This window comes from Mus caroli, unplaced genomic scaffold, assembly GCF_978045245.1.
Source record: "Mus caroli unplaced genomic scaffold, Mus_caroli_1 scaffold_3, whole genome shotgun sequence".
In the NCBI taxonomy this organism is placed as follows: domain Eukaryota; kingdom Metazoa; phylum Chordata; class Mammalia; order Rodentia; family Muridae; genus Mus; species Mus caroli.
Window position 1 is genome coordinate 51488026 of NW_028227258.1, and position 23775 is coordinate 51511800.

The 23775-nt window shown below is 46.1% G+C and overlaps 1 protein-coding gene across 2 annotated transcripts in view; it reads left to right on the forward strand.

The window, feature by feature from the left end:
• Positions 1-23775, forward strand: part of Elapor1 (endosome-lysosome associated apoptosis and autophagy regulator 1) — a 71668-nt gene that overhangs the window by 40624 nt on the left and 7269 nt on the right. For both annotated transcript variants that reach the window (XM_029475414.2, XM_021157508.3), the window contains exons 3-15: positions 2345-2537; positions 6939-7086; positions 7556-7636; positions 8049-8154; positions 8294-8443; positions 14331-14419; positions 16416-16593; positions 17247-17375; positions 17925-18015; positions 19322-19427; positions 19665-19802; positions 21189-21452; positions 23408-23581. In XM_029475414.2, coding sequence (XP_029331274.1) covers positions 2345-2537; positions 6939-7086; positions 7556-7636; positions 8049-8154; positions 8294-8443; positions 14331-14419; positions 16416-16593; positions 17247-17375; positions 17925-18015; positions 19322-19427; positions 19665-19802; positions 21189-21452; positions 23408-23581 — 1847 coding nt within the window. The remainder of the gene's footprint in view (positions 1-2344; positions 2538-6938; positions 7087-7555; positions 7637-8048; positions 8155-8293; positions 8444-14330; positions 14420-16415; positions 16594-17246; positions 17376-17924; positions 18016-19321; positions 19428-19664; positions 19803-21188; positions 21453-23407; positions 23582-23775) is intronic.

Here is a 23775-nt window from a genome sequence, read left to right on the forward strand (position 1 = left end):
GACTTGTAGCTCTAACCCCACCTCTCTGACTGTCTTTACAATTTTACTATTCCCAGTGCCCTGTTCTTTTAGGATGCAAAGGGAGTAGCAATAAATAACAGGGACTAGACTTGAGGGGTTATTTAAAGAGTTGCAAAGCAGATTAAGCACATTCAAATTTCAACACCATTTTAACCCACTGTCTGGTGCAGGGAATTTGAACACTGAAACACAGTTATGACTGAGATCTGGAGAGAACTGAGGTATAACTAATAGAAATAAAGGAGCAATCTTCAGTTGACTCAGTAGACATTAGTGAGCTCCTAGCACATGTAAGCACCTACTATGTGCACACATGATGTACTTATGCTGGGTGAGTCCTGCCTACAAGCACTGAGGACATAGAAAGATAATTCAGTTCATCTCTTCTGCAAACCTTTATGGTGTTCCTGTGATGGCAGTCTCCGCTCTGAGCCAGTCACTTCCTGGGGGAGCCCAGGGCCTCAAGGACACCAGGTAGATAGAACATGATAGTACAATGTGAGAAAGAATCAGAACTAAGGATGCTTATGATAAGGAGTAGCTAGGAGGACCAAAGCAGACATTTGGTGATGGAAAATTGGAGACACAGCAGGGCTGGGGTTAGGCATGAACTCAGCACAGAGAAAGCTTCAGCAAGCCAGGCTGGAAAGTTAGGGTCCAGGAAATTGTAAAAGTCAGGATTCCAGGCTCGATGCCATAACCCAAAAGCTGTGCCACACTGTTTGTTGTCTAATCTCTAATCTCTGTAATCTGACTATGTGATACCAAAACAAAACAAGCACTTATTTTAAAAGAGACACTGACACACACACACACACACACACACACACACACACACACACACACAGAGAGAGAGAGAGAGAGAGAGAGAGAGAGAGAAAGTCTGGAGAGATGGTTCAGTGGTTAAGGAAACTGGCTGCTCTTTCAGAGATCCTGAGTTCAATTCTCAGCCACCACATGGTGGCTCATAACCACCAATAATGAGATCTGGGGCCCTCTTCTGGCCTACAGGCATACATGCAGGCCGAACGTTGTATACATAATAAATAAACAAATCTTTGGGGGTGGGGGACTAATAATACAAATCCATGTTATAGAAAGATATCTAAGGCTATAGCATGAACTAAAACAGGAAATCAGGCAGTCAGGAAGGCATCGAAATGGTTTAGCAGATGCTGAGAAACTCAGCTCCAATGGCAATAGTAGAATCTAAAATGAAGAAGCAGAGGCCATAGGATAAGGAGAATGAAGGGTGAAGGACCTTACACGGTCCAGAAGGCCCAGCATCCTCCTGGCTGGAACTTTAAGAATAGCTGAAGCACCTTCAAGGAAACAGGTCATCAGAGATGTGCCCCAAAGTCCCCCAGCAAAGAAGAACCTGCTCTCTCGCCCTCTCTCTCCCTCTCTCTCCCTCTCTCTCTCAACAGGTCTAGAATTACAGGAGAGTTGTCACCTTGCCTGATTTTAAATCCTTTCTTTATAAAAATATTAGCTTTATTAAGACACAACTAGCCGGGCGTGGTGGCGCACGCCTTTAATCCCAGCACTCGGGAGGCAGAGGCAGGCGGATTTCTGAGTTCGAGGCCAGCCTGGTCTACAAAGTGAGCTCCAGGACAGCCAGAGCTATAAAGAGAAACCCTGTCTCGAAAAACCAAAAAAAAAAAAAAAAAAAAAGACACAACTATTTTTACTAGGCTGTTGTGTTCTATTTTTCTTAATTGAGATAGGATCTCTGGGTAGCCTTTCTGTATAGATAACACTGATCTTAAACTGACAACAATCCTTCCTCTGCTTCCACAGACACTACTTCTTACACACAATGAATTTCACCCCTTATTGAGCAAATTTGGGGGCTGTTATAATCTTCACAGCCATTCTTTTGTTTGTTTGTTTGTTTTGTTTTGTTTGTTTTTCAAAACAGGGTTTCTCTGTATAGCCCTGGCTGTTCTAGAACTCAAGCGATCCATCTGCTACTGCCTCCCCAAGTGCTGGGATTAAGGCGTGAGCCACCACCACCTGAGTCTTCGCAGCAACTCATAACCACTCAAGTTTGGGGGCATTAAGAGTCTGAAAAGATAGTTCCTAGTGACAGTCTTTCTGCAGTCTATTACCTCACCTGTGGTAACCACAAGTCTGCCCTATGTCTCTATGACTATTCTGTACAAATACCATCATACAAGATGTCCCTTAGCCCCAATCTTTAGTAGTCCAGACCCCAAGATCTTGACCCCGAGGTCCTAGCTTTAGATTGCCTTCAGCCATCACTCCTCCAGAAACCACAGCGATCTCAGCACCCCTCCCTTGTCCCTGCTCTGCCTTTCAGCCTTCTCTTGCAATGCCGGGGAATTTCTGGATATGAAGGACCAGTCCTGCAAGCCCTGCGCGGAGGGCCGCTACTCCCTCGGCACTGGCATCCGATTTGATGAGTGGGATGAGCTACCTCACGGCTTTGCCAGCCTCTCAGCCAACTTGGAGGTCGATGACAGCATCTCGGAGTCCACTGAGAACTGCACTTCGTGAGTTTGGGAAACAGCACACAAGTCTCCCGCGGAAGGGGCCGAGGTGCACTCTGGGTAGTGTTCTGTGATGCTGCTGAGGCTGGAGGGAGGAGGAGGACCCCATGGAGGCAGGGGTGGGAGTAAGGACTACTGGATGTGACCTCTACTTTGGCCTAGTCTGACCTAAGCTTACCATTGACTGACAGACATCTGTGAGAAGGAAACATGAAAGCAATAGAGGCAGGTAGATGAAGGATGACGGGCATCTAATGGCTTAGCAGGTTTTTTGTTTGTTTGTTTGTTTGTTTTAAGACAAAAAGCCAAACAAACCACACAATTGTATTTTCTCTGTGGAATCTTGAGTGACCACATAAACTTCATCAACCTGATTAGAACACAACGTATAAAGTATTGGTTGTATCACTGGCCTTGGTGCCAAACTTCTAGAACTGGTTTTGCCTGACATGCTGTTGTGGTTTGGAGAGGTTGGAGTGGGGTGAGCGCTTTGACTTGGGAATGAGATCCCCTAAATCCCTTGAGACCCCATGTCTTCGTTACTTTCTATTGGTGCGAAGAGATGCATACCCTGGGGCTTGCTTACAGGTTCAGAGAAGAAAGCAGAGGGTGACTCCATGCAGCAGGCAGGCAAGCATGGTCCTGGAGCAGTAGCTGAGATCTTATATCTAATCCACAAGCAGGAAACTGGGCCTCATGTGGGCTTTTAAAACCTTCTTCTACAAAGCCCCACCCCCAATCCTTCCCAAACAGGTCTACTAATTAGTAGATCACTTGATCTACTAATCAAGATCTCAATTATATGAGCCTATTGGGGCCACTGGCATCTGAATGAATCTCAGCTGAACACGTATTTCTGATGTGCCTTTTAGAGACTTGGCCCTGTGCTGGATGGATACGTGGAACACTTGTCTCGAACCTACACAGGAGCCGAGTACAGTTGGCATTGTGGTTTCCATTGCAGAGTGAGAAACTGGAGGCTCAGTGGGGTTAAGCGTTCCACCTTCATTCCCTAGCTTGAACCTGGAGAGATTGGTGCTCAAACCCAGCCCCAAGCTTTTTACTGCTCCACACCGCCACCTTCAAACAACACACGTTATTTATATATTTACTTACTTACTTATTTTGGTTGTTCAAGATAGGGTTTCTCTGCATACCCTTGGCTGACCTGAAATTCTTAGTTAGGGTTTTATTGCTGTGAACAGACACCATGACCAAGGCAAGACCTAAGTCTTATAAAGGACAACATTTAATTGAGGCTGGATTACAGGTTCAAAGGTTCAGTCCATAATGATCAAGGCAAGAAGTATGGCAGCATCTAGGCAGGCATGGTGCAGGAGGAGCTAGCAGAATACTGATTTCCAGGCAGCTAGGATGAGGGTTTTATAGCCCACACCCACAGTGACACACCTACTCCCACAGGGCCACACCTTCTAATCGTGCCACTCCCTAAATGTATACAAACCATCACACTGGGCTACACAGTGTAGCCCTGTCTTTTAAAACAACAACAACAACAACAAAACAAACAAACAAAAAACAAAGGCAGCTGCAGAGATGGCTCAGAACTTAAAAGCATTGGCTTGCTCTTCCAGAGGACTGGAGTTAGAGCCTCAGCACCTCCAGAGTGGCTCACAACTGTCTATAACTCCAGTTCTAGGGTATCTAATGCCCTCTCTGGTCTCTGCAGGCAACAGGAATGCATGTGGTGCACAAAGATAGACGTAAGCAAAACACCAGACACATAAAAATAAATACATCTAAAAGAAGCTTTGTTGTTGGTTTTGTTTTCATTTCTTTTTGTTTTTGTTTTTGTCTTGTTTTGTTTTGGAGACAGGGTTTCTTTGTGTAACCCTAGCTATCCTGGAACTTGCTCTAGAGACCAGGCTGGCCTCAAGCTCAAAGATCCATCTGCCCCTGCCTCTCAAATACTTAGATTAAAGGTTTTCGTCACCACTACCTGGCAAAAATGTTTAAGAAGAAAGAAGACCAGCTTATGGTTTATAGCTTAGTGGTAATGCACATGCCTGCCTAGTATGTTCAAGACTTTGAGTCCAGTCCCAGATCCCCAACACTGGTCAAGGGGTCACGAAGAATCTAGAGCGATGCCTCTGGCACTAGAGATCAATCAAACATGCTGTGATTGTGGGACATGAAGTGTCTTCAGCGGGGACAACACTAGCAAACCCCAGAATGCAAACGTGACCCACTTATAGCGTCCTTTAATTATTCATTAAACTTCAAGCGTTATTTATAGCTGATACTGTGGAGTGCATCAGCATTAGATGTCTCTTTCAACAAGGGAATCGATGCTGTCAGGGGAGCTGGGTCATTTGGGAGGGATTTGGTTTGTTATGTTCTATTTTGATAATAATACTGACTGTTGCCGAACAGTGATGGCACACACCTTTAACCCCAACCCTTTGGGAGGCAGAAGGAGGCAGAAGCAGATAAAGTCAAGGAAGGCTTTTATTTGTTTGGACAGGGTGCCACTATATATTCCTGGTTAACCTGGAATTTACTAAGTAGACCAGGCTGGCTTCAGGTTCACAGAACTTCACCTGCCTCTGCCTCTGAAGCACTGGGATTAAAGGTGTACATGACCGTGCTTGACACAAGACTGACTTTTTAATATTAAGTGGCTCTATCTATCTATCTATCTATTTATTATAACCCTACGGTGATAAATAAAGAGAAGGAGGAAAAAGTTTGTTTGAAGAAAAGGGCAAGCCCAGGGGCAGAGAAAGCTTGACATGGGAACTGAGAGAAATCCTGCAGGTTTGCTGTATAACACGTAGGCCAGAAATGTGGGCCCTCTCTCAAGAGCAACGGGAAGCCATAACAAGGGTTTAGAGCACTGAAGTGATTTGGTCACATTTTCCTTCTGGATGTTTCTAACCATGGTGTGAGAGGGTTTGGAGGATACAGGACCAGACACAAAATGAATTTAAAGGCTGTTCAAGAGCCAATGTGGTAGGGAGTGAGGAGTAGCCATTGGGCCAGGTGGATAGAGTAAGCCTGAACAGACAGGACAAGACTCTGGCTCTCCTGCCATTCCTTTCTGATAAAATGTAGCATTGTAAAGTGATGTTTCTGGAAAAAGAAGTGGGATTAGATTGGAAGAACTTGTGAGTTCTCAAGGATATGTTTGCTTATAGATTTGAGAACTTTGGGGATAAACAGTTTTGAACTTGAATCCTAGTCTTGTCAACTGAAGGGTTCCTGATGTTGGCCAAGGTGCTCTCCAAGCCTCAGTGTTCTCATCTATTAAATAATCCTCCCTCTTACTGATGAGCATAAATCATGAAGATGAAGCATGCAGCTCAATAGCTGGTTGATATATAGCTTCCTGACTTCCCTACCATCTACCTCCAGTCCAGCAAGGTGAAACACAGAGGCACACCCAGTTTCTTCCTCTTGTTGGCTGTGCCTTAGCCCCTTGATCTACCTCAGAGTACCTGATGTTGCTACTCTAACCTGAGCATGCTCAGATCTTTCTTAGTTTCTAAGAAATAGAATATTAATTTTAATATTTTAATATTAAGTGGCTCTATCTATCTATCTATCTATCTATCTATCTATCTATCTATCATAAGCCTACAGTGATAAATAAAGAGAAGGAGGAAAAAGTTTGTTTGAAGAAGAGGGCAAGCCCAGGGGCAGAGAAAGCTTGACATGGGAACTGAGAGAAATCCTGCAGGTTTGCTGTATAACACGTAGGCCAGAAATGTGGGCCCTCTCTCAAGAGCAACGGGAAGCCATAACAAGGGTTTAGAAGCAATATCATGACCAAGGCAACTTTTTGAGACAAGGTTTCTCTGTGTAGCCTTGTCTGTCTCAGAATTAGCTCTGTAGACCATGCTGGTCTCAAACTCCCAGAGATCCTCCTGCCTCTGCCTCAGCACTGCCAGAGTGCTGAGATTAAAGGTGCACACCACCATCATGCAGCCAAGGCAACTCTTAAAAGAAGGCATTTAATTGGGGTCTTGGTTAGGCCTTGACCATCATGGTAGAAAGAAGACTGGTATGACACTGGAACAGTCACTGAGGGCTTTACATCCTGATCTGAAGCCTAGATAGAGGTGGTGTGGGAGAACTGGCCTGGTGTGGGCTTCAGAAACCCCAAAGCCCACCTCCAGTGACACACCTCCTCCAACAAAGCCACACCTCCTAATCCTTACCAAACAGTTTCACTAACTGGAAACCAAGCTTTCAAATATATGAGCTTCTGGGGGCCTTGCTCATTCAAACCACAAGGAACAAGTTTCAGCTTTTGACTCCTAAGTCAAGTTCCCCCCACCCCCGCCCCGAAATCCTAACAGGAGGACATGGAGCCTAACGCGTGGCATGAAGCTTTGTGGGGGTGTGCTGCTGCCACAGCACTTGGTCCTTGTTCTTTCACAGGTCCAAGTGGGTTCCCCGGGGAGACTACATCGCCTCCAACACAGATGAATGCACAGCCACACTGATGTATGCCGTCAACCTAAAGCAGTCTGGCACCGTTAACTTTGAGTACTACTACCCGGACTCCAGCATCATCTTTGAATTTTTTGTAAGCTCCCAGGCAGGAGGGAAGGAAGAGAGGGTTGGGGGAGAGGTTGAGATTCCCCGAGGCTCAGATTCATTTTGTAGGGATCATTCACAAGTGTAGCCATGTCTGAGATTTTTTTTTCCTCTCTAGAGAAAACTGTGAGCAAAATGAGCTCAGGCCTGGGGGTCTGAGGAGAGAAGACACCAGGCAAAGGACACTGATGGGGAGGACAGAGCCTGTGAAGTCCCTAGGTGTTTCATCCTGTTCAGACTTGTTATGACACGCAAGGGGCTGAGCTGCAAATTCTTTCTCTGAGGTCCATGTTCAGCCATGATTGTGTGCAGCTTACTTGTTCTCAGTTTGGGCCTGTGGAGGGAATTGGCTGCTCCCCTCTGTGAGAACAGTGTTATAGAGCACCACACAGTACGGAGTAAGGCTCTCCTTTCCTCAGGAAACTGAACCTCTCCTCCCCAACCCCCTTCTGCCTCAGGTCCAGAATGACCAGTGCCAGCCCAGTGCTGATGACTCCAGGTGGATGAAGACTACGGAGAAAGGATGGGAATTCCACAGTGTGAGCATCATACCAGCTGTCCCCGGGATCCCAGTGGAGAGGCCGAGGGCCGTAACGGAGGGGGCAGGCTGAGACATAAGTGATTCCTCTTTTTGTGGTTGATAGATGATGCTATACAGTGGCTAGTTTGTCCCTATGACTTCATCCCCGGAGCCAGAGCGTCCCAGCTTTGAGGCTGTGTTTACTGGAAAACCATAGGAGAATGAGCGATCGTCAGTCTCCCTTATTGCCAGCCCCCTCTGGTCCTGTTCTGATCTCTCCATTAGAGATGCTTGTAGTGCATATGATGCATGGATCATATGTGGAGGATCAGGGAAGAGTGGGAGAGGGTTAAAAACACAAAGCTACAGAAGGCAAGTTAGCAATGCCCATTTTTGTGATGAATTAACACCTACCTTATGCCTTTTTGAAGGTTGAGCTAAATAGAGGCAATAACGTCCTCTATTGGAGAACCACAGCTTTCTCGGTGTGGTCCAAAGTGTCCAAACCCGTGCTTGTTAGAAACATCGCCATAACAGGTACAGAAAACAGCTTGGATCTGGGGTCTGCTGCTGGCCTCCTGGACTCTTGGCTTCTAAGGGAGGGATGGGCAATGGTCCCCAGGGCCTTGGTGTCTAGGCTCAAGCTTTGATCGTCTATACCATTCTTTCTTCCTAGGGGTGGCTTACACCTCCGAGTGTTTCCCCTGCAAGCCTGGCACATACGCTGCCAAGCAGGGCTCCCCTTTCTGCAAGCTTTGTCCAGCCAACTACTACTCAAACAAAGGAGAAACATCCTGCCATCCATGTGATGCTGACAAATACTCAGGTGATGTTTCTGAGGGTAGGGTGTGGGGGAGTAGTGGGGTACCAGTGAAGACACAAAGGAAACCAAGAGGCCCATCCTATTGGCCGCCCCAAAGATGATAATTCTTTGCTGCTGCTGCTGCTGTTTGGTAATGGCTTTACCCTCGGTGTGTATGTGGCAGAGGTTCAGAGGCTGGTTTTTATTTTGTTTTTGTTTGTGTGTTTGTTCTTTGAGATAGGGTTGTCCTCTGTAGCCCTGGCTGCCTGGCACTCACTCTATAGAGCAGGCTGGTCTCAAACACACAGAGATCCATTGCAAATGCCTCCTGAATACAGGAGTTAAAGATTCATGCTGCCAGGTCCCGCTTGACTTTGAACTTCTGCTCCCTCTGTCTTTATCTCCTACGTGCTGAGATTATGGGCAAATGCCATCATGCCTAATAGCTTAAAAACAAAACAAAACAAAACAAAAGAAAGCAAAACATTTACCATACTTAGTCTATGAAAACCAAGAGGCTATATTGACAAGCACAAACTTTTCAAATTTATTTTCGATAACAAATAGTAATTACATATGTATTGATGAACCCAGCTGCCTCCATTTCGGGCTTGAAAGCCATCTTATAATAAAGACAAGCTAGGTTCATTCCTGTTTACGACTAAATCTCTGTTTCTCTAAGTGGGGCTGTGCCTCACTTGTAACCTAACTACAAATGGTTCTGTTCTTGCCTGTTGCAGGAATGGCCAAAATGCCTTTGTTTCAGGAGGTGCTTATCACCACCTTGCAACTCTATATTTATTTCAAAAAGTTATTATGACCACCTTGTTATGTTCTGCTCTTGGAACCCCACCTCACCTATTTGCCAAATCGCCCACTTGGAAACCTCCTACCCGTGAGCTATAAAAACCCTTATCTGGCCCATGTCCGATACCAATCTCTTGAACCCTGCCTTAGCAGGGGGAGTCAGATCATGTACACAACTTTTTAAAAAAAAGTTTGTTTTAATTAATTTGGCCTCAGTAATTTGGGACAGTGGTCTTTCTCCTTAAATCTTTGAGGTTAACATTATGTATGAGATACAGTGTGGTATTTCAAAACAAACCTACCTTGTAGAACGGTCAGACCAGGGTACAAGCATAACCATTTTTTGGTTGTTGTTAAGACAAGTCTCAATGTTCTAAGAGAAACTCGAGAGATGCCTCCACAAACATTCTGATGTGAACAACGGAAAGATGGCTCAGTGGTGAGAAGTGTGTGTTGCTCTTGCAGGTGACCTGAGTTGGGTTCCCCAGAACCCGTGGCACTCATGTGTGGCAGCTCACACCTGCCTGTAACTCCAGCTCTAGGGAACCCCCTGACACCCTACTCTTCCACCGCAGTGGACACTGTACTCACATGCACAAACCCAACCACAAACAGACTTTTTTTAAGCTTATTTTTTTCAAGAGAAGGAAAAAACAAGACATGGTCATTTATTTAATAAAATGTCAGAACACCCATGTGAGAGTGGTAATGTCACCAAAGAGACAGCCCAGTGATGGGTATCAGATCTAGACCTCAGAGTAGGCTGTGAAACAAGCAAGAAATAGGAAGGAGAGTTCTGCTCTGAGCTCTCCCTAGGGACCCTCATCACGACTCTTATACAGAAACATGTACAAACCCAGCACCAGGCCCGTGTGTACAGACCCACACCCCTATAGATTTCCCCATGTGTCACACAGGTGTTAAGATGTGCAGTTGCTAACCCGGGACCAGCCATTGACCTGTGGCTCCCTTCTACACTCCTAATACAAAAGGCCTATTTTTCTACCCTGATCTTGTCAAACATGGGTAGTTTTTTTGTCAGGCAAGAAAGTTTAGATCTGGGAGGAAGTTTCTAGCCAAACATCTAAATTCCTGTTTTTCCACTTTAATCCTTATGCCTCTCCCCTGCTCCTCCTCTTATCAATGGTGGCCTTTGTTAGTCTATCTTTGGCTCCAGTTCTAACTCTGCAACTGTGCAAGGGTTTGAATGACAAGGTAGTTGTATAAAAAGCCTGTTTCGGTCAATGCTGTATAAACCGATTTCTATCCAAGAGTTGTCATGAAATTGTTAATCAGGAAGCCAAACTCATAGAACTCTGCTTCAGTCACCAATTTCTCAATCGGCCCCTCTGACTTAACCTCATCAACTTTCAGTACTAAGACAGTTGCATTTATTGGACATGCAACTCTTTCAAGGGGAGAGGCTGGGAAAGATGCAAAGAGTCTAATAAGAACATAGCGTGGAATGAACATGAATGAAGACAATGATGAAAGGCCAGTTCTCTCTCTCTCTCTCTCTCTCTCTCTCTCACACACACACACCTTGAGTACCTACAAGGACCAGCCTTGGTGCTACAGCCAGAGTTGGTGCCTGTCCTCCAGGTTGAACCAAATAGGAGAAATCTGCCCATGCGGGCACACAAATGTAGGAACTGTCCACGGTGCACTAGGGAACAGTGCCAGAACTCCAGAACACACTCACCAGGTTCAGATCTCAGCCTCACCCCTCATTAGTTGTGACATCTGGGCTACACTGCTTGCTCGTGCTGCAGTCCCTATACATGATCTTAGTGGAGGCCTGAGAAGCAACCGTGTCTCCACATCTTTACCTCCAAAATAGAAGTGATGATGATCATGTCCACCTCGAGCTGTTACCGCGGGGATTGGCTAATGCAGGAAAGGATCCAGAAATGGGCCTGGTATTTTGTAATTGCTTTTTTTGGTTTTTGTTCATTGTGTTTTGTTCTTTGAGACAGGGTTTTTCTGTGTAGACCTGGCTGTTACGGAACTCACTCTGTAGACCAGGCTGGTCTCGAACTCACAGAGATCCACTTGCCCCTGCCTCCTGAGTGCTGTGTAATCACTGTTTTAAACAATGTTTCTTGCAGTGTTGGGGATAGATCCCAGAGCCCTTGCACATGTTAGGCCAGCTCTCCTCTTCGGAGCTTCAGCTCTAGCCCAAGCACTAAGTACTATTACACTTATTTGTTTTATTGTATATGTGTGTGTGTGTATGTGTGGGTTCATGCATGAACATGTGTGCATGTGAACAACTTGCAGGAAGGAGTCAGGTGGTCAGGCTTGGTGGCAAGGACCTTTACCCACTGAGCCATTCTGTTCACCTTACCCCCTTCAGCATTAGTTTTGTTTTACCTTAAAAAAAAAAGATCTATTTATTTATTATATGTAAGTACACGATAGCTGTCTTCAGACACTTTTTCTTCTCTCTCCCAAGCCCTGCTCGCTCCAGCCGCAGAGTTAGTTTTACTAATTCACTTTAATGAAGGTCTGTCCAGATACCCCTCTTACAGGATGAAAATGTTCTCGGTATAGTTTACAATAATAGCTCACTTGTACAGAAGTTTACACTCAATACAACATTGTCTCATTTATGACTCAAAGCGTGGTGTGGGAGTGAGCCCTCCATTTACAAGTGAAAGGTAGGCTCCGAGAAGACCTTGGCATCTGAGCTGCTATGAGCTGTGCCCTTATGTGTGCTGGGGTTCTGTGCCTGCTGAGGAAATGTTTTCTTTTGATAAAATGGGCCCCAGAGAGAACACTGGACTAGAAGGGGGGCCAGATTGGCAGGAGAAGGGAGGTACAGAGAAAGCACCCCGGGCTCTGAGATCAATGTCGTCTTACGTGTTTTCCCACGAGCCTTCCTCCTCAACCCACACTCAATCCCTCGCCCTACCAAACATCTAGGTGACTTTTTCACACTTGACCAATGCCCAACTTAAACCTCTTGGTTTAAACCCGTGCTTGGAAAGTGAGGTCTGTCTCAACATTGCAGTTAATCATTTATTAAAGCCATTTTCACAGAGGTCTGTGTGTAAACAGCTGGACCATTTCTGCTAAAACTTAGACCTAGGGTGTCAGGTTAAGCAAATGTTTAACTAGCAGAACAAAGGTCTTTGTGCCAAATACATTTTCTAACACTTAACTTCTGCTCTGCCAGACCTGATCCACAAGGCCCTGGGAACTGGCATGTGTTCAGCACCTCTCTCCCCACCCCCAAATCTCTCCTGGCCAAGTCAGTCACCAACCGGAGTTTCTAGTTCCCTCTCTGAGGAATTGAACCTCCTGTGTGTTTACCAAATAAAGGCACTGAGCTGATTCCAGCTGTTTCCCAACATTTCCTTCTTGCCCAGCCTAATAAGACAGGGACAGAAGAGATGGAGAGATATTCAGTCTCTGAGCTCCCAGTACAGGCCAACAAGGCATCTTTAGAGTCTCTGACAGAGGAAGTCATCTGGGAAAGGGATGGAACCTGTTAAGAAGTAAAGTCACTAGAAAGGAGGGGAAGAGACACATAATCTATTAAATCTCCCTGGACAGTTCTCAAATAAAAAGAATATGCAAGCTTGCAGGCAAATAATAGTGACTGGCATTTTTTCTTTTCTTTTTTTCTTTGGCTTTTTTGTGTTTTTCGAGACAGGGTTTCTCTGTATAGCCCTGGCTGTCCTGGAACTCACTTTGTAGACCAGGCTGGCCTCGAACTCCGAAAAGGACTTATTTTGGCTTTTGAGACATTTGTAGTCCTGGCTACCCTGGAACTCACTATGTAGACCAGGCTAGCCTGGTCTGAACCCAGATTGATCTGCCTTTGCTTCCTGGGTGCTGGGATGAAAGTTGTGCACCACCACACCCTTTATATGTGTATGCATGATGTCATATACTTGTTTTCCTAGTACCTAAGGCAGTAAGATGAGGAGTTCCAGGTTAGCATAGGCTATGGGGTGGGCTATAGTTGTCTCTAACATCAAAAGGAAAATACGGCATCCATTGCTTTGATGCGGAGGAGGGTTCATTAGTTCTTCTGTAAAGGTCCACGGTATTGAAGCAACATTATATCATTATAAGGGTAACACAAAAAGCCTGGTAAAATGGCTAAGGACATGGGGTTCAGTGGTAAAACATGCCTGGAGCCCAGGGTTCAAACCCCAGTGCTGCCCAAGTGAGATAAAACTAACTGGGTGAGAGTCAGCACTAGGAGGCTGAGGCTGAGGCGAGTCAGAGGCAGCTTCATCTTGAGTTTATGCCAATTCCAACTTTATCTGTGTGGGGTGGTCTCATGGAGAAGGGGAAGTAACAGATGGTCTTCTTCACGTTTGTCATAGGCAAGAGAACTCTCAGACGAGGTCTAAGGATGGGGGCTGGAGAGACAGCTCAAAGGCTAAGAACACTGGCTTCTCTTCCAAGGGATCCTGGTTTGATTCCCAGAACCCACATGGCTCACTGCCAGCTCTAACTCCAGTTCTAGGGGAATCTGACACCCTCTTCTGGCCTCCATGGGAACCAGCCACACATGTGCAGAGACATGCATACATGCAGGCAGGCAAAACAGCATTACACATATAAGTAAAAGTAGGTTTAAGGGAAAAAAAATTCCTTGGTAGTGCACACTTTATTCCCAGCACGCAGGAGGCAGAGGCAGGCGGATTTCTGAATTCGAGGCCAGCCTGGTCTACAGAGGGAGTTCCAGGACAACCAGGGCTATACAGAGAAACCCCGTCTAAAAAAGCAAAACAACCACAAAACCAAAAACAACAAACAAACAAAAAACCAAAAAGCTAAACTTAAGACAAAAGAAAAAAGACCATGGTGGCTCACGCCTGTAGTCTTAGCCATCCAAGAGGATGAAGCAAGAAAATCCCCTCAAGTTTGAGGCCAGCCTCAACCGCATGGTGAGTCTCAGGTCAGCCTGTCTCAGAAGACCAGAAGAAGGCAAAGAAGTGAAAACAGAAAGCAAACACCTTCTGGAAGTTTGTGTGGTGACACACCCACGGGCTTGGGAGTTATCGGTCACTGGTCAGTGGCTAAGATAAGAGCCCTGCTCTCTTATGTAACTTGAAATTTTTTTTTTCTCACTTTGGTCATTTAGAAAAAGGATCTTCCACCTGCAAAGTGCGCCCAGCCTGCACAGACAAGGACTATTTCTACACCCACACAGCCTGTGATGCTCAGGGAGAGGTGGGTAGCACACTCAGAGCCCCTGTTCCCCGCTCCTTACGCCCAGTGGTCAGTGAACTCACTGGAGAAACCCCCCAAGACCTGCATGGTGAGCCCAGGCTAGCCAGGGGCCAAGAACATGGCATCCTTTTCCTGTGTGTGTAACCCAGAACTGACACGTTCTTTTTTTCCTTTTGCTTGGTTTCTTCCGTTTGCTCAATCCCAGGCCCCACTTGCCCATCCGTCCACACTGGCTGCATTCCATAGTGATACTCAGTCCCAAGCGCTAGCTGCTTCCGGGGAGAGCAGAGGGGGTCTTTTCCTACCCCAAAGTCTCTGGAAAATGGCCTAAGTCAGTGTTTCTCAATATGTGAGTCTTGACCCCTCTGAGATCACATAACCCTTTCACAGGGAAAGACTGTAGTTTATCCAATTTAAACCTATCCCCAACTAGTTCACAAATAAATGAGACTCAGACTATGGTTATCTTATTTGTTTTTGATGGTTACTGGGGAGTAACCGTTAATCTACTTTTCTAACTGCTGTCCGGTCACCGCCTCCCACCCGTGTTCCCCAAATCCTTGCTGTTTCTCCTGGCCATGAGCTCATGGTCCATCTCCTCTCAGGGCGCCTTCTCCTCTCTGCTCCTCATTCTCCCCATCTCTCAAACATTCAGCCAGGTAACTCAAAAACCCACCCACCTACCTCTAATCCCTCCAGTAATTGGCTGTAGCTATTTTTATTTAACCAACAGTTTTAAATTAAGGAGCAAGGTTTGCACAACAAAAGCTGGCCTAGACCTTCGGGTACACAATTTAGCATTACCATGCATAGCAACAGGCCAAACCTCGACATAAGACCACTGGAAAGCTTAGATATTAATATTATGATTCATAACAGCAGTAAAATTACAGTATGGATTTGAATTACTATATGACTTACTATTATGAAATAGCCATGAAAATGATTTTATGGTTGGAGGTCATCACAATATGAGGAACTGTATTAGAGGGTCACATGCACTTTAGGGATGGTGAGAACCACTGGCCTAACTGGCTTCAGTCCCAGCTGTTTCTCTCCAGCTTCCACCCACACCAAACCTTCAGGCTCAGGACAAAGCCTTCCCTTTGTACTTTCTCCATCTCTGGGCTGACAAACAGGGCTGGTGTGAACTGAGGTGTCAGGCAAGGAACAGAGAAAAACAGAGATGCATCTCTGTCCTCCCAGAGCTTCCAAGGGCTGCAGGGAGGCCAGCCATAAGGCAGTGGAGGTGATGTATACGGCCTGGGAGAATCCCAAAGAACAGAACAGGCATGAGGAGTCTGAGAAAGCCTTTTTGAAAAGACCATTCAACAGTCAACAGATATTGACGGGGCGGGGGGAGCTTTTGTTTTGATTATTTTTTTGAAACAGAGGCTTATTAATGTAGACAGTGTTAGCCTAGAATTTACAGAGATCTACTTACTTCTGCCTCCTGAGTACTGGGGTTAAAGGTGTGCACCACCATGCTCAGCTAATAAAAGTTTTTTGTTGTTGTTGTTGTTGTTGTTTTTCTGAAGACACCTGGCACACATTTCCTCTATCATAGAATCCTCAGCAGATACACCCTTTCTCCTCTGATCAGTGTTATTTGGCAGTTACTGTGCACAAATGTGTGACCAGAACTGAATTCTCTACTTTTTCTAGAATTCTCATCCCGGTCCAAATCTCTAGTATCCTCCAGCATTTTTGGTAGGGTCTATAACAGTGGTTCTTAACCTTCCTAGTGCTGTGTGTGACCCTTTAATACAGTTCTGGTTGTGGTGATATCCAGCCACAGAACTATTATTCATGGCTATTTCCTAACTGTAATTTGATAGCTATGAATGTAATATAAATATCTGATATGCAAGATATCTGAAACTCAAATGGGTCACAGGTTAAGCATCAGCGTTTAAAAACATAGGCTAAACTCTGTAAGTGATGAATCTTGCTGGATCCATTTTCTTTTTCTTTTCTATCTATTTATTTGTTTTAGACACAGCTCATGTACAAATGGGCCATGCCAAAAATCTGTGGTGAGGACCTGGAGGGGGCGGTGAAGCTGCCCGCCTCTGGTGTGAAGACCCGCTGCCCACCCTGTAACCCGGGCTTCTTCAAAACCGACAACAGCACCTGTGAACCTTGCCCATACGGCTCATACTCCAACGGCTCCGGTAACAGCCCGGGCGCTCGGCTTCTTACATCCTCTCCATCCTAATGCTGGCTGTCGGGTGGGCTACCTGAATACCCAGCGTAGCTAGCAGAATAGTGAAGGGCAGGCCAGTTCTGAGGACCAGGGTCAGGCGTCTGTAGGTCAGGGTCAGATTTAACCACTGCCCTCCTCCTTCCTCACTCCATCTGCAAACAGGACCTGGGTCTCAAGAGCCTCATCTCAGTCTTCACGACAGAGATGTTCAGTGTGTGGATGCTAAGTAGAAAGTTCAGGGGGCTAAGGCTTGACAGAATTGGAATCTTTGTTATACAAAGGAGTCAGGGGCGGGGGTGTGTGTGGGCGGGGGAGATTGTGAACCTGCAAATCTGAATGCAGTTGATGGCTATGTGGTAATCACATGAAGCACATGAGTAAGATTTAAGGGACATCGAAACGGATGTATTGATAAGTAAGGACGGTTGGCATACTGGCCTGTGTGTCTAATTGGAACGTGTTAAATATGTTTTGCGTCCCACTGACAAATCTTTGTGCCACTGCACTGCATCATCCACTGTTTGGCTGCTGCTTGGCTGCCGCCTGTCTGTCTGGTAGCAGTTTCAGACAGCGGTTGTCGATTTCCTCCTGGGTAGCCAACCGCTCTTGTGCTTCCCCTAGATTGTACCCACTGCCCAGCAGGAACTGAGCCTGCTGTGGGATTTGAGTACAAATGGTGGAACACACTGCCCTCCAACATGGAAACTACGGTTCTCAGTGGGATCAACTTTGAATACAAGGGCCTGACAGGTGACTGCCCCGCCCCACTTACCCTGCACTCTCACTCCCTGCATTCGACTGGGGGAGTGACCCATCCCCTTGAAAGCTCCACTCCTTACAGCAGACATGCCAATGATGCTCAGTTTCAGAGACAGCAAAAAAAAAAAAAAAAAAAAAAGGACGGTTTATGCCTTGTAACTCCAGCACTCAGGAGGCTGAGGCAGGAGCATTACTGTAAATAGGAGGCAATAGTGAGGTCCAGGCTGGCCTCAGGGTGAAATCCTTCTCAAAACAACAAAATTATTTAAAAATAATTTCCTTCCAATAATCCTTTCCAAAAAGGATTGCCACAAGATCTGGCCAGCCTGGGCTACAGAGGGAGAGAAAGGGGGTGGGGGAGAAAGAGAGGGAGAGGGAGCCAGGAAGGTACCTCAGAAGAAAGGACTAAGTAAGTCAGTTGCCAGAATAAGCAAAGAAAGGTCTGGATACCTTGAAGGACAGGGCTATTATCTCTAGAGTGTCACCTAATATACATTTGCCAATACCTGGGGGCATTAACCCTTTCCTCTCCTTCTCCAGGCTGGGAGGTGGCTGGTGACCACATTTATACAGCGGTTGGAGCCTCAGACAACGACTTCATGATTCTCACTCTGGTTGTACCAGGATTTAGGTGAGGAAAGCCCAAGCCAACCTGGCTGCATCCAAATCCCATGTACTCCAGAATGTGGTAGAGGAGAGGGCTCCAGAGTTGAATCAATCCAGAGGAACACAAACAGTGGCCATGTTAACTGGACTCTAGCACATTTTCCTTGTTATCACCAGTGGTCGTTACTTTTTTTAAAATTTATTTTTATTTCGTATGTGTATGAGTGTTTGCTGGACACTGGATTCCCTAGAACTGGAGTTCCAGGTGACTGCAATCCACCATGTGGGTGCTAGGAATCAAATCCCAGTCTCTGCAAGAGCAGCCAGCCAGTGTCCCCAATCTCTGTGCAGTCTCACCGGAGCCCTGCCCCCATCCCACACTCCACACCTCAGGGTAGATTAGTTTGAATGTCAACTTGATGAGATTTGAAATCACCCAGGAGGCATATCTCTAGGTATGTCAGGAAGGGCATTACCAGAGAGGCCTGACTATGGGGGAAGATCTATCTTGGATCTTGAGCCACCTCATGCTCCAGAGGCCACACTTCCCCAGCAAGTGGGCTTTTACCCCTCAACCCATGAGCCAAATAAACAAACCTTTCTTCTTAAGTTGCTTTTCATCAGGCATTTTGTCACAGCAATGAGAAAAATAACTAAATATTCTGCCCACGCAGTATTGGCCCACCTGGCTTCTCGACAGGCCGCTTGAATCCTTCCTCTTCACAATAGCCGAGAAAGTTTAAAAAGAGACGTAAACACAGGGCCACAGTCCCCTTTGCAGTTCACTTTTTGTGCATTTATTTATTAGACTTATATCTTTTACTTTGTGGGTATGCATGTTTTACATGGGTATGTATATGCACCTTGTGTGTGCCTATTGGATCCCCTGGGACTGGGGCTATGTATGGTTGTGAGCCACCATATAGGTTCTGGGAATTGAACCTGGGTCCTCGGCAAGAGCAGCAACAGCTCTAAACCACTGAGCCATCGCTCCAGCTCATATACAGTTAGTTCATTTTTACCAACTGAAGATTAGGCCAGAAGATTGAGCAGACCCGTTCCTATTATAAAGCGCATTCACACATGGTGTACTGTTGGATTTTAATACTATAATGAGAGATAAAGAAGACATTTACCACCTCCATGCAGTAGCTGACGGAGCTAGGTCAAGGTCATGTAGCTTGGGTGGCGTAATTGGACTTAGTTCCCATTTCTTTCCAACAAACGCCTTATCTAGGTCCCCCAAACCCCCAGCTAATCCTTTCTGTTGTCTAGACCCTCCGAATAGCACTTCCTGGCCTCTGAGATGACTTTCAATGTCTCTCTCACAGACCTCCACAGTCAGTGGTGGCAGACACAGAGAACAAAGAGGTGGCCAGGATCACATTTGTCTTCGAGACCATCTGCTCTGTGAACTGTGAGCTCTACTTCATGGTGGTAGGTTTCTTCTCCTAGCCAGACGGGGGCTTCCATGGGAGGGTTGTTCCCAGCATGGCCCAGCAGTGAGGCAGTATACTGGACACCCATCATGGTGATCCCACAGATCAAGAGCCTAGAGGGACTGCCAGGGACTCCCTAGTACTTAACACAGGTCTGACCAGTGTGTTAGCCCACAGCATAGTGATTGCCTCACGAAGCAATCCCGCCTTCCTCACTTGCCTCCCCTGGGCTCAGGGCATGAATTCCAGGACCAATACTCCAGTGGAGACGTGGAAGGGCACCAAAGGCAAGCAGTCCTATACCTACACCATCGAAGAGAATGCTACTGTGAGCTTCACATGGGCCTTCCAGAGGACCACCCTTCATGAAACAGTGAGTCCCTCCCATCCCCCTGTCCCGGGTGCAGACTGTGACCACAGGGCTCCTGCCATGAGCTCACGCTGGCTTCTGAGTTCATAATCTGCAGGAGCCAAGCAGGAATGCTAAGCATGGCCTCTGAGGGCTTCGAGCCTTTTCTAAATGACTTCCCCTTACAGTCTCTACCACAAGTGAAGCCAGACATATAGCTATTTTAAAAAATAATCACTCTGCCTTTCTTTCCTTTTTGAGACAGGGTCTTGGTCTGTAACCCAGGCTGACCTAGAACCTGTAATCCTCACGCCTTAGCTTTCCCAGAGCTAAGATTAAAAACTTTGCTTTATTTTCTTAACTCAAAAAAAAAAAAATACAGATGTACTGCAGAAAACAAATCAACCTGGGCTGTAAAGTGGGCCCTGTCTCAAAAAACAAACAAACAAATAAGCAAATCACCCATAATCCTGTTACCCAGAGATAACCCAATTGCTATCTTGGAGAGTGTGCATTCTTTGTTTCTATGTCTATCTCTGCCCCTCTCTGCATCCCTTATGTATACTAAGTCTATATTTTAATCCCCACTCCTCAGTCTCTGGCTTTTAGAGACAGGCCATTCTAATCCAGGCTGGTTGCCTTCTACCTTGAGATCCTCCTGCCTCTGCCCCCTGAGTGCTGGGATTCTAGGGTATTAAGATCACACCCAGTCCTAGTTTTTATTTCTTTTTAAGTACGTGGATTTTTTTTCTTTGACAAAGACCCCCCCATATTAGAATCTCCTATAAATTCCCCATGGCGCATAACATGGAACTTAAAATGGGCTAGTCTTGTTAATTACACAAAATATACCTTAAAAGCCATTGTTCTTTTTAAAGTTAAACTATTTATTTATTTACTTACTTAACTTTTGGTTTTTTTGAGACAGGGTTTTTTTGTGTAGAGCTCCACCTGCCTCTGCCTCCCAAGGGCTGGGATTAAAGGTGCACACCGCCACCACCCAGTTCTCTATTTTTGGTATCGTTCATCTTTAATTTTCATACAAAGAGCCACCATGAAATAAAGTGAGAAAGATGCTTCTAGTGGTTCAGTCAGTACCAGCTGTTGCCATGGAGCCCGAGGACTTGGATTTGATCTCTAGCATCCATGTAAAAGCCAGGACATGAGACAGTTCAGTGAGAGACCCTGTCTCAAAAAATGATGGAGAGTAATGAAAGTAATGTCTGATATCCACATCTGGCTTCTACATGCATGCTCACATATGTGCATGTACATTCACGTGCACATATACACATGTACACACGTACACACGTGTACATGCACAAGTAAAGTGAAAATAAACTCTGCTCTTCCTATGGCTGCTGCTGCTTCAGGCCTCTCCTTTCTCTGCTTTTGTTCCCTCATCTCCAGGGCAGAAAGTATACTAATGATGTCGCCAAGATCTACTCAATCAATGTCACCAACGTCATGGGGGGCGTGGCCTCCTACTGCCGTCCCTGTGCCCTAGAAGCCTCTGATTTGGGCTCCTCCTGCACCTCTTGTCCTGCTGGCCATTACATCAACCGGGATTCTGGGACCTGCCACCTCTGTCCCTCTAACACCATCCTGAAAGCTCACCAGCCTTACGGTGCACAGGCCTGTGTGCCCTGTGGTCCAGGGACCAAGAATAACAAGGTGCTGGGTTCTAAGTGGAATTCTCCAGGGGCTGAAACCCACATGCCCCTCCCTCTAAACACTCCCCCCCCCCAGCCCCACACTCAGGTTGTTGTGGAGGACACTAACCAGGAGGTGTCTGTGGGTGGTGAGTCCATAGCAGGAGGTCTTGTCTTCCCTCTGTAGCAGGCAAGTCACATTTTCAGTTGGTGGAGATCAGGGACCCTGTGGTCCAGAGGTTTGGCATCTGTGCAAAGACCTGAAGGGAAGAAGTAGTGGGGGTCTGTGGCCCATATTTAGCTCGTTAGCACAGTAATCTGCCCCCTCTGTTTTAGGAAGGTGAGTCAACCTTGGCTGGTGCCTACAGTTAATCAGCATTGCTGCCATCCATCCAAGGGGCTCCTCAGCTCTACGGATAGAAGAGGGGCCCAACAGTGACACTGCCCCCAAGTAGTTTTGCATCCATGTGCATACATGTACATGGTGGCTCCTATCAGTAATCCCTCACTTGGGAGGTAGAGGAGAGGAAGTCAGGAGCTCAAGGTTACTCTTGTCCTACACAGCAAGTTTGAGACCAGCATAGAACCCATGAGACCCTGTCTCAAAAAACAAAACAAAACAAAACCCAAAACAAAACAAGATAAAACCCCAAACAAAGTACATATGAAGAAAGGCTCTTAGATAGTTGTTAACATTTAGAATTAATTTGTATTTTGACTGCTCACACCAAAAAGACACCTATCAGATGTTATTCATTTATTTAAATTTATTTATGTATTTATGAGACCAGGTCCCATGTAGTCCAGACCAACCTCAAACACTATATAGTCTTGCTCTATTTATCTGCAAAGGATGTACATTCATTGTACAGACCCCTGAAAATTTTTTAGGGCAGTGGTTCTCAACTGTTGAGTGGGGGTGGCATGCCAGATATCCTGCATATCAGATATTCACATGACAATTTCTAATAGCAAAATTACAGTCGTGAGGTAGCAATCAAGATAATTTTATGGTTTGGTGTCTTAAAGGATCTTAAAGGGCCACAGCAGTAGGAAGGTTGAAGACCACTCACTGTCTTAGGGGTCACCTGAGACATTCTTCATAGTCCTTCCCTGGGGCGCCCTCTGCTGGTGGGGTAAGGGGAGAATGGCAGTATGTCAGACTGCCTCTGACTGGGGTCTCTGACACAAGGACCAGGAAACAAAGCTCCTTCCATAGTTGGGTTTCCTACAGAGAACTCCAGCAAAAGGAAGGGAGTTTCGGTGTGTTTGAAATGGGCATGTGTGCGCTGCACAGGCGGGGAAGAATGGAAGCCTCTTTCTTGCCACTCAGAAGCCCTTATTTCAGTTAAGGCTCTGCTGTCTTCTGCTTGAAAGACAGGGTTGGTCACAGAGCACATGCCCAGCCTGTACAAGGCTCTAGGTTTGGTCCCTAGCCCTATTAAAAACAAAATCAGACAGAGATCCCCCTGTGAATATTGGCACGGGAATGTCAGAGTCCTGCAGTGGAATACATGTGCCACAGTAAATCATAGATCTATTCAAAGACTGAGACAAGGGGACATTGAGCGGACATGAATGAAAAGTGTGTCGGCCATATTAGAACAGGGATCGCTGGCCACCGTGATTAACACAAGAGCGGCATCAGTCCAAGGCTGAGTGGACAGTTCCCGGGCAAATGTCCTTGTAAAAGTCCTTTGTGTATCCAAGGGGTGTCCTTTTAAGCATCTGCACACTGGTGCCTCTGTCAGTCTTTCATGACGGCCACCATTTCAGACATGTTCATCTTATATGTGCCAATAATCAATAGCAAGGTAAATCTTTTAGGGGTCTGCTTCACTCTGTCTAATGTACCTCAGTCCTTCCTTCCTCCTCTTTCATTTCATCCTGGCTGGCACAAGCTGGGGGGAGGCCTGCTACTCCACTGCAGCTCTCAAAGCCTGAGATTGGCCGCTGACTGGATCCTCTCCCCCTCAGATCCACTCTCTCTGCTACAACGACTGCACCTTCTCCCGAAACACCCCCAGCAGGATTTTCAACTACAACTTCTCGGCTCTGGCAGGCACCGTCTCTCTGGCAGGGGTGCCGAGCTTCACCTCAAAGGGGCTGAAATATTTTCATCATTTCACCCTGAGTCTCTGTGGAAACCAGGTAAGCTGTGTGAGCTAGCAGTGTGTGTGCACTGGAAAGTGGACAGGAGGCCAGATATGAGCACAGGAGGAAAAAACAAAAATAAAAAGACAAAACAAAAACAAAAACAAAAACAAAAAACCAACACAAACAAAGAAAAACAACAAACAAACAAACAAAAAACACAGAACCTCTGAGGCAGCCAGGGAAGGAGA